At 62.5% G+C, this 9,879-nt stretch overlaps 1 protein-coding gene across 1 annotated transcript; it reads right to left on the bottom strand.

The window, feature by feature from the left end:
• Positions 1-372: 372 nt before the first annotated feature.
• LOC307110519 (NUT family member 2G-like) lies at positions 373-7,870 on the bottom strand (the record flags this gene model as incomplete). Its single annotated transcript, XM_079789626.1, has 8 exons — positions 373-600; positions 2,317-2,460; positions 2,954-3,070; positions 3,392-3,636; positions 4,089-4,228; positions 4,683-4,811; positions 5,158-5,875; positions 7,855-7,870. 8 exons carry the CDS (start codon positions 7,868-7,870, stop codon positions 373-375), a joined length of 1,737 nt encoding a protein of 578 aa, XP_079645752.1.
• Between the last annotated feature and the right edge of the window lie 2,009 nt (positions 7,871-9,879).

The following is a 9,879-nucleotide window of genomic DNA, read 5'->3' as shown; positions in this document are numbered from 1 at the left end:
TGAGGGCTGACCTGCGATTTTGTGGGAGGGGGAGGCCCTGACATGAGTCCATTCCCGCCCGAGCTCTGTGTGGGGGCAGCAGAGGGCCAGGCCTCCTTTGGAACTGCACGGCCTCAGCCCTCCCATCCCTGCTGCGGGGCCACTGCCCGGGCCACAGCTCTGCATGCTGGGTGGGCTGGGGCCCTGCTCAGAGCCTCAGCCTTCCCACCCAACCTGAGCCCGGGAAGGAATCAGAACTTGAACATGGGGAAGAGGCATTGGCCGGAGGCAGGGGGTGAGGGCCAGGGCATGACCACGTGGGAGCAGAGCTGGGACAGGCAGTTCTGCAGACAGGGGTCTCCTCCTGGCTCTGCTCCTTCCCTCACTGCTGGCTCATCTCACACTTACATCCGGGGTTCGGGTCCCCGCTTTGTCTGTGGGGTCTGTAGCAGTGCCCACAGCAGGAGACTGGGGCCCCTTCCTCAGCCTGGATCTCAGCTCCCACCAGCCCTGCAGCCACACGCACCTGGGCCCCTGCCGCCCCTGCCGGTGGTGCAGGTGAAAGGGCCCACAGGTGTGAGGAGGACCTGTTTCCATGCGGATGTAAATCTGCGTCAGCATCTGTCACACAAGAGACCAGCCATGGCAGGAGGAAAGGGACAGCAGTCGTGGGTGTCCTTGAAACCCCGTTGTCCCTGAGCCCAGTCCCCCAGCCACAGCAGCTGGGTCCTCCTCCCCCAGCTGGACAAGATTGTCCCACACAGAAATCCCACAAGGGACTTATCCTCCATACCCACTGTCATTCCCCATGTACCCACCTTTAACAGGCGTGTCGCCATTACTCCCTGTCACCCCCTTGTTCCAGCCTCTCCCCCATCCTCCTCCACTGTCAATCACCCACTGAGACAGAGGATGCTCCTCCTGCAGGAGGCCCAGAGGGGACAGCCTGCCCCTGAGGCCCAGCCTTTCCCTCTCGGGTCAGGCCAGAGTCTGGCCTTGGGAGCAGAAGTGATGGGAGGGGTCCCTGGGGATTAGAGAGCTGTGTGCTCCCAGGAGCAGTGGGAAGAGGTCCCTGTCAGTCGGGAAGGAGGGACTGAGGGTCCCCTGTGGATGCAGAGGGCCCAGGACCTCCCGCTCCTCCCTTCCTCTGAGGTCCCCTCTCCAAGGAGCAGCGAAGACCCGAGTATGGACACAGCAGCCCCAGAGCATTTTCAAACAAAATTATCTTTATTCATAACTGACCCACAATGCCCCAGAGGTGCTAGTCCTACCCCCACCCTAACCGAACCCTCCATAACAATCCTGCCCACGCTCCTATCCCCACCCCAGGCCCACCCCCTCCCTAAGGGTCCTGCCCTCCCTCCAACCCCACCCCAGGCCCAGCCCCACCCTAAGGGTCCTGCCCTCCCTCCTACCCCACCCCAGGCCCAGCCCCTCCCTAAGGGTCCTGCCCTACCTCCTAGACCACCCCAGGCCCACCCCCACCCTAATGGTCCTGCCCTCCCTCCTACCCCCACCCCTGACACCCCCAAGGGTCCTGCCCTCCCTCCCTGCCTCCCATCCTCCCATGTCAGTGGAACAGCAGGATCAGCCCTGCGATGACAAGGAGCCCTTGGCTCCTCTGGGGGACAGCCAGGTCCCATGGAGTCTGGGCCCCTCGGGGCGCTGGCAGTGGGGGGCACCCCCCTCCGCTCCATACTGGCTGCAGTGCCGCTTCCTCCAGCTCCCTGGGTCAGACGGGTCACACTTTCTCTTGTGAGGCTGTGAGGAGGGAACCAGCCCCGGAGCCAGTGCTGGCCTCCCCCAGACCCTGAGCTCGGCCCCTAGGCGGGGGGTCTTCTCCGCATGGGCGGGGCCTCCCCCCAGAGCGCGCTTCCCAGACTGGCCAGCTGCAGGGGGAGCATGGCTGAGGCCTGGTCTCTGCAGGGACCGGGACCGGGCAGCGCCCCGGGGCCCCCGACCTCCAGGGCGGGCCAGGCCCGAGGCAGGGACAGGACTCAGAGAGAGCGCGCAGGGCAGCAGGCGGCCGGGAGAGGCCCAGAGGAAGGCCAGGCTGGCGAGGTCCTCCTCGTCCCCACGGGGCCTGTCCGCTGGCCCGAGCGGCTCCCTGACCAGAAAGGCCTCTCTGGGGACGCAGGCGCCCCTGGGTCCCCGTGCACAGTCAGCAGGCCCGTGGCCCTGGGGAGCAGCGGGGGGGCACCGAGCCCGGAGCGGTGGGGGCTCCTCACGCCCCGAAGAGACAGCAGCAGCCGGGGGCCTGGAGCGGGGGGCGTGTGCTGGGCCGCGCCTCTGCCGGTCCTGGAAGCCAGTCTCTGGCGGGCAGGCTGTGTCACTGACCCCCAGCTGGGGGCCGGGCTCACGCCTCCGGGCATCTGGGCTGCTCGCAGACTCAGAAGGACTGGAGTCCCACCGGGGAGCACCGTGACTCGGGGGTGCCTGCACGCCCCCCTCCTCGGAGGCCAGGAGTCGCTCCTCTGCCAGCTGGAGGAAGAAGGGGACAGTGACTGGCGCTGCACACGTGTGAGAGGAGGAGGAGGGGGGTGATGGGACAGTGGCACTGGGGGGAGGAGAGGAGGAGGGGACACCGTGACTCGAATCCACGACAGTCATGTGGCTCTGCTCCGTCCCCTGTGCCATATTCCCAGCTTTGTGCCCTGCCCTTCTGGGCTCCCACCCCTCCTCCTCTGTTGTCCTCTCCTTCTTGTCCCCGCTGCTCCCACCCAGGGCTGGCCCCTCGGCATGCGCTGCCTGCAGGCAGGAGTCCAGGTTGCTTCCTACCCTGGTTTACCTGGTGGCTCCGTCCTCTGGGTCCCTGAGGTCCCCCTGGCCCCCCGCCACCCCATCCACCTGGAGTTCCTCCCTCCCTGACTCACTAGGGCCTGTCCCTCCTCTAACTCCCCTGGGGTCCCTGGTCCTATGGCTCACTTGGGGTCCCCCTCCCATCTCCCTAAGGTTCCACCGTCCCCTGGCTCACCTGGGCAGCAGTGAGCCCTTCTTCCTGCTCCAACTCCTCAGCCAGGGCCAAGGGGTCCTGCTGTGCGTCTGGGGAATTCATTTGCTTCAGGAACTGGGGGTCAATGACCTCCTCCACCTGGGACAGAGGGAAGCGGCCGTGAGCCCCTTGGCAGGGAGTGAACTGGGAGTCAGCGGGGCCTGGAGGACAAGTGGGAAAGCCAAGACCCACCCCGTCCTCCTGCACAGGTGGGTGTTTCACTCCATCACGGTCATCAGGTACACACACACACACACGTACACAAGCACACACATGCATGCACAGACACACACACTCTCACGTGCCCAACCCAGCAGCAAAGAGCAGAGCCCAATCCCATCAGCCTGGGGGAACCCGGGTCTGGGTGCAGCAGCGCCACCCTCTGGAACCTTGTAGGCCCCGAGCTGTGAGCCAGCCCACCTGGGTGACAAAGTCTTCCTGGGAGCACAGCTGGTCCAGGTAGCTCAGGAGACCCTCATCCTGCAGCCACTCCTTCACTTCATCTTCCCATCCTCCACCGGGCGCCCCCATGGGCAGCTCATCCGTGATGTCCATGTCCTCTTGCTCGGCCTCAGGGGGGATCCCATCCCGAGACTCGGTCTCCCAGGGCAGCTGGGATGTGTGGGCGCACTGGGCGCTGGGTACCGCCTTCCTGGGGGTGGGCGCTGGGCAGAGAGGGAAGAGGAAGCGTGAGGGGATAAAGCTCCCACCTCCAGGACATGGGATGCTGAGGGCAGTGTTGGGGCATTAATACGGGTGCGGCTGGGTCGGGGCCACTGACGCTTTGTGACTGTGTGAGGGGAAGCCAGAGGGGAGCACCCAAGAGAGTCAGCTGTGAGGACGTGTGGAGCCACCGACTCTCCAAGGGGCCCCGCAGCCAGTCCGCTTCTCAGCAGACTTCATGTGGGGCCTTGACAGGGAGCGGGGCGAGGGGATGACAGGGTGGACCCGGTCCAGACCCCATGGGGACACAGGGCCGCTGAGGCCCAGCTCTCAGGGCTGTTTCCCTTGAAAGACCAAAGCCCCCTGAGGAGAAGGCCGATATGGGGGGGACAGTGGCCTGTGCTAGGCCCTGTTGCCTTTGGCCATGGGCTCTCATGGGAACTTGCTGGCTTACCTGGCTGCCTGCCCACCACTGGGGCTGGGGGCCCCCGAGGATCAGGTCTTGGTGGGGCAGGAGGAGGCTGGGTCTGCGCCCCCTTCTTCAACTGCAACTTCTGAACCTGCATCTGCTCCTCCGCCTCAAACTCCATGAACCTAGGGGTGAGGGCACAGGCTGTGCTGAGAAGGAGGCCGCCCGGAGCCCCGCAAAGGCAGCAGCGGATGGAGGATGGAGAGCAAGGGCCTTGGGGCTGCCAGGGCCCGGACACCGGGGAGGCAGGAGGCTGGCTGAGCACATTGCTGCACAGCCCCTCTGGCTGGAGTCTGGCCCCCTGGGCGGGCACCTCCTCCCCAGCCTGTCCTGAGCCTTCATGTCCCGCCCAGGACGGGTCAGCGTCAGAGGAGGGGGAGCTCCTGGGAAGGTGGGACAGGAGCACCCATGCTCTGAAGCTGAGGAAGAGACAACCCCAGGAGGAAGCGCCTCTGGGCTGTGGGGACCCCGTGCTGACACCCTCCCACCCCCCTCCTCTCTGATGAGCCCTCACAGCTGGACCCTGCCCCGCAGGCAGCCCCCTGCCCCCAGCTGTGGGGACCCAGGACCCTGACTCACTTTTCTGCCATCTCGAAATAGACCCTCCGGTCACAGGTGCTCTTGCGCTGCCATTCCTGCATGGCCAGCCCTATTCCCTCCTCCAGCGTCATGGTGGGCTTCAGGCGGGACAGGGGCCGGAGCGCTGGCCTGTAATGCCTCAGGGTCAGTCACGGCCCAGCCTGGCCTCCACCCGCCTGGCCACCCCAGCTCAGTGGAGCCAGTCCCACCCCCACCCGGCAGGACTGAGCACCCACAGGTGAGGGAGGAGGCGTCTGTGTGCAAAGACATGCCTTCCAGCTGCTGCTGTTACAGCCTCACATCCACACCAGCCCGGGAACCAGGACTGGAGGTGACCCCGCACTCGCACCCATAGCTGGGACCCCACCCTCAGGCCTTCCCGCCAGCGCCCCAGGATCAGCCAGCCTGCAGGCCCTCCCACCTCCTCTGGGATGGGAGAGCTCCGGGCGCCCCCTGCCCTGCCCAGTGCACTCACATGAGGAAGCAGCAAAGAGCTGCCGCATCAGGACTCTGGGGAAGGTGCCCCCGGGCCAGGGCCTTGAAGCGCTGCCAACGACGGAAGTCCTCGGACACACTCTTGGGGTTAGAGGCGTCCTCCAGCGAGGCCCTGGACTGGGAGGCGGCCAGGCCTCCCTCCCTGGAAGCCCCATGTGGCCGTGTTCCAGGGTCCACTCGGGGGACGATGGGGGCCAGATGGACAGCTGGCGGTGGAGTTTGAGGAGGAAGGCCGGGACACCAGCCTCCATCGCCGGCCTGGGCGCCCCCAAAAGCCAAGGCGGGCATAATCGTCTCCACAGCAGTGGCTTCCAAGAAGAGGGGTGCAGGACACACAGCACCCCCACAGATGGCACCTGGAGCACTCCCGTAGAGGGGGGCCTGAGTCAGGACAATGGTCTGAGTCTGGGAGGGCCGTGGTCCTCTCCCTTCTGACCTGACCTGGTCCATGATGTTGTCAGCCCCAGTCCCAACGGGGCCTTGACCAGCATCTCCTGCCACCAGAGGTGTCCTGGGCCAAGCCGGCAGCACCAGGGGGCGGCCAGGAGGGAAGGATGGGGTCCTGAGGGGCGGCAGGTGCTGCTCCCCAGGGGGCCGGTGTGCGGGGCCAGAAGAGGGCGGGGGACAGGGCTGGGCCATGAAAGGAGTCATGGAGGCACCGGGCTTCAGGCTCACATCCGCTCCCCGTGCTGCAGATGCTGTTGAGACAAAGGAAAGGGGGATGGAGGAGGGGAACCAGCACACAGCACTGAGGCGCTCTGGGTCCCTTCAGCCACTGGGGAACCAGGGCCATGAGTCTCACCAGGGAGGGCCATTTGGATGGGCAAACTGCGGAGGTGGCAAATGTCCTCAGGTCATTGTCACACTCTGACCTCCAGTTGGGAATTATTCCACTGGGGAGCTTGCTACCCGTTCACCAAGGCTCCTTGACCACTGTCTGCGAGAAGCAACAGCCCCAGCCAGCGCTGACCCTGAGAGCCTCCCTAAGGATTCCCCGGCACCAACCCTGCCAGCCTCAGAGGCATGGCCCTGGGCAGAAGTCTGCTCTGGGGGCAACGACCCTAGGCAGACCCACTAGCGGGAGTGACCTTGGAACTTACATCTCTGAGGTAAGTTCTAGGCACCAAAGGGCCTCTGAGAACAGGCCGTGTCTAACATATTAGGGCCCATCTGCTCCTCAGTCTTCCTCTTCCTCAGTACCAATCACCCCCTTTCTGTCCGGGCTTGCACAACAACACAGAAACACTGGAGTAAGTTCTCTCCACAAGAAGGCACAGGAACCCTGATCTAACCCTTCAACACACCGCCCGGCATGCACATGTGTGTCGGAACCAACAGTGAACACTTAACACGGGCCAGGTCCTGCCACTCGGCCCCAGCGCTCAGACTGATGGCCACCCTCAGGAGCTCTGTCATTTCACAGCCAGCAATGGCTGCAGAGCGTTAGAGGAGGGCCACGGAATGGGGCAAAGTGGGGCTGGCGGTAGGGATTTCCAGAAACTTCCAGAGCTGCTGTCCTGTTAGATCGGTCCTGGGACTGCAGACTATGTGAGGCCCTTCCCCCTCCAGCTCCCAACAGTGGGAAGTGAAGGCACAGGAGGAAGCAGGTGTGAGCGGTGACAGTGGGACACAGTTGTCTGAACACATCCCTGCTCAGAGGGACTGGAGCAGACCTCGTCCAGGAGAGCACGCTGCACACCGCGCCCTCATTACTCAGGACAGGCGGCCTTGGCCGTTTACTACTGACACCGACCATGGGCTTCCTGCCCCTGTGCTCCCTCCCCCTTTAAAAAGGAATCCGCCTTCGCACACGTTCCACAGAACACCACCCACACTCCACATCTGTTTTCTGTCCCTGAAGCAGGGACGTGGACTCTCAGCAAACCCTCATCTCAAAGGTAAAGGGCGGGGCAGAGGGTGCGCCATGAGATGCAGGACAAGAGGGAGTCGGTCTGCAGACCTGGGTGGCACGGGGGAACAATTCGGGACAGCTCAGGGAACCGGCCCGATCTTGGTGGAAGTTTCCGGGCCGCCCGGCCCGTGTGGATTCCCAGCCAACAAGCAGCTCCCTGGGCTGAGGAGCAGTGAGCTCTGGGCTGGCAGCAGGGGAGAAGCTCTGGGCTGCAGCAGGTGGAGGACCTTCCAGCCCAGCCCTCGGGCGGACATTTCATTGTGGACGTGGCCACACACAGCCCCACTGGACAGCTTTCTGGCTAAGACCACCCTCCCACTGCCCCCATTCGCTCTAGTGCACTCAGCTCAATCCCTTAGAAAGATGCTGCGGGGCCAGCTCCAGGCGCCCGAAGAACAGCCCACAGGACTGGGCTTTCCCGTGACCACCCTGTGCCACCCCCACGACATCGCCCACTACTCCCCCCACACACGTGGAAGTGGCTCGTCTCCCCTCTGGGAAGAGCCCACGTGCCTGCTGCCGTCCTTTCTCCTCAGCCAGGCATGTCCCTGAGCCACCCTGACCCCCTCTGAGGAGCCCTCCTGGCCAGTGCTGTCACAGGTTCCCACTGGCTCCCAGCCGCCCCGGGGGACAGGTCCTTGGAGGTCCAGTGCGCTCTCCCCCCCACTTCACTCAAACCGAGTTTCCCCAGTGTCACATTTCAATCCCAAGTTTTGAGGGACAGCTCAGTGTTTAAACCATCCCCCCTCCAATCTATAGGCTTACCTTCCACTGAAGCCATCCCCGCAGGCTCATTCACTGACCACCGCTGCCTAGTAGCCTCCACACGAGAAAAGTCAAGTCGAGGATCCAGAGAGTGACCTGCTCCAACAGCTGCTCAGCATCCAGTGGAGGGAAGGTTTGGATTTGAACGGTAGAATGTAGGACTCCAGACATTCTGCAGCGGGGGAGGGGCAGAGGACCTGGGCTGGGGTTGGGTGGGGGGCATTCCATGGAGGGCTCTGATAGGTAGGCAAGAACCAGCAGTTCCTTTCAAATTTAAAGTCACAAATTTAAAGACACACTAGCAGTAATGACCTTCTCCAAGGTAAGTTCTAGGCACCCAGTCATTGATGTGCCCTTTATCTCCGTTCTTGATCCATCACCCTAGTTCTGGGTCCCTCAGCCTGCTTCCTATCTGGTCTTGGTTTACTTCAATGCAGGCTACACTTTCTGAACAAAATTCAGAACATGCGGCCTGAAGAAATAATGGGAACTTATGGCTCACGGATCCCAGTGTTTGAAATTAGGATTGACCCCGCCGAGGCGGCATGCTCGGTGGCTGTGTGCACCTCATTCCTTAGGAAGCAGTCCTGTGGCCCCAAGTCCCGCCCAGTGCTGGGAGCCCTGCAGATGCAGGCGGCCCAGCCTTACAAACCACCCCCTTTGCCCCAGTCCATCAGGGCAAGGCCCTGCAGCCTACAGGGCAAGGCCAGAAATCACCACTTTTTGTTTCTCAGAGTATTGGGTTGTTCAATGTCTAATTTTTTACCTTTTGTAATATTTTAAAAAAGTAATGCCTTTGTGTACTTCAGAGTCAAATTGTGCAAAATGGAAAATGCAGTGATGCGTCTTTCTCCTGCCTCTTTCCCCTCTTGCAAATAACCGGAAAGGGGATCAGGTGATTTCAGTTTCTTTGGAAAGTATGACAAACTCAAGTACGTTTATTCTGCTACTATACATATGTTTTATTGACGACTGAAATTCTGCAATATAATACAGAAATGCAGGGTGGGCAGGGTGACATTGTTCCCATGCTACCTGCCATGTCAATGGAAACTGGCCCGGATAGCCTCGTTTTGATCCATGTTTGAACAACCACCTTGCAACGGAAACATCTGTGAAGCAACATTTATTGAAAAGCCTCTACGTAATAAATAAATACAGGAGGAACGGGGTCAGGGGCAAGTGTCTCTTAGGGTGTGTCCGAGGTCTAAAATTCTTGGCCAGAATTGTGCGATGGAATGCCCAGACTTCTAGGAGGAAGGACTGCTCTTCAGAAACCACGGAAATGCAGTCCGAGGGCATGAAGGCATTGCCCCTCAGAGGACAGTGCTTCAGGCCCGCCTCTCCCAACCTCTGTCCGAGGGGCAGCTAAGTGCATGGCCTGCACGTTTGCAGCTTTAAAACCCAAGTGCTCCCTGCACACGCGCTGGGAGGTTCTGAGGAGGAGGACCTGCAGGAGGCTTCCCAGGGCGCCCCCTCCCTCCACCTCCTTCCTCTGCTGCAGGGACAGCCTGGGCCTCTTCCCAGGGGGCCTCGCGCCAGGACACACGAGCACGCCCACTGGGGGCGGGGCTCTGTCCTACAACTGCTCCCAGCGTCCGTTGCGGCGGTTGGCTCCCATAGGCGCGCATGCGCTAACGGCAGGGAGGGTCCCCAACTGCTGCCCAGGCTGCGCGTGGGGCCTGGCATGGCGGCCTCCGGAGTCCGTTAGGTAAACAGGGAGGTAAGGGGCGCGCGGCCTCCTCACCCCTCAGGGGTCCCCCTCTTCTCCGCTGTTCACCACGTGGGCTATTTGCCCCCAGGTCTGTGTTCACCCCCACACCGCTCACTTCCGGTGGTGTTTCCCCTGGGAATGGATTCTAACTGGCTGTGCTGGGGCGGGGCGGTCAGGGATGCGGGGCCTCCACTGGGTCCAGTGATGCCTGTGAGCTGTCCCCTCGGAGCCCCTTCCGTGTCCCCCGCTTTCTGAACACGCAGCTCCCGGCAGTTCTTCCGAATTGGAAAGCGTCCTCCGGTTCAGCAGGA

The sequence above is a fragment of the Cnephaeus nilssonii genome (genome assembly GCF_951640355.1).
Source record: "Cnephaeus nilssonii genome assembly, chromosome: 14".
Classification (NCBI taxonomy): domain Eukaryota; kingdom Metazoa; phylum Chordata; class Mammalia; order Chiroptera; family Vespertilionidae; genus Cnephaeus; species Cnephaeus nilssonii.
The sequence above is the reverse complement of the archived record's forward strand: the minus strand, read 5'-3'. Positions and strand labels throughout refer to the sequence as shown.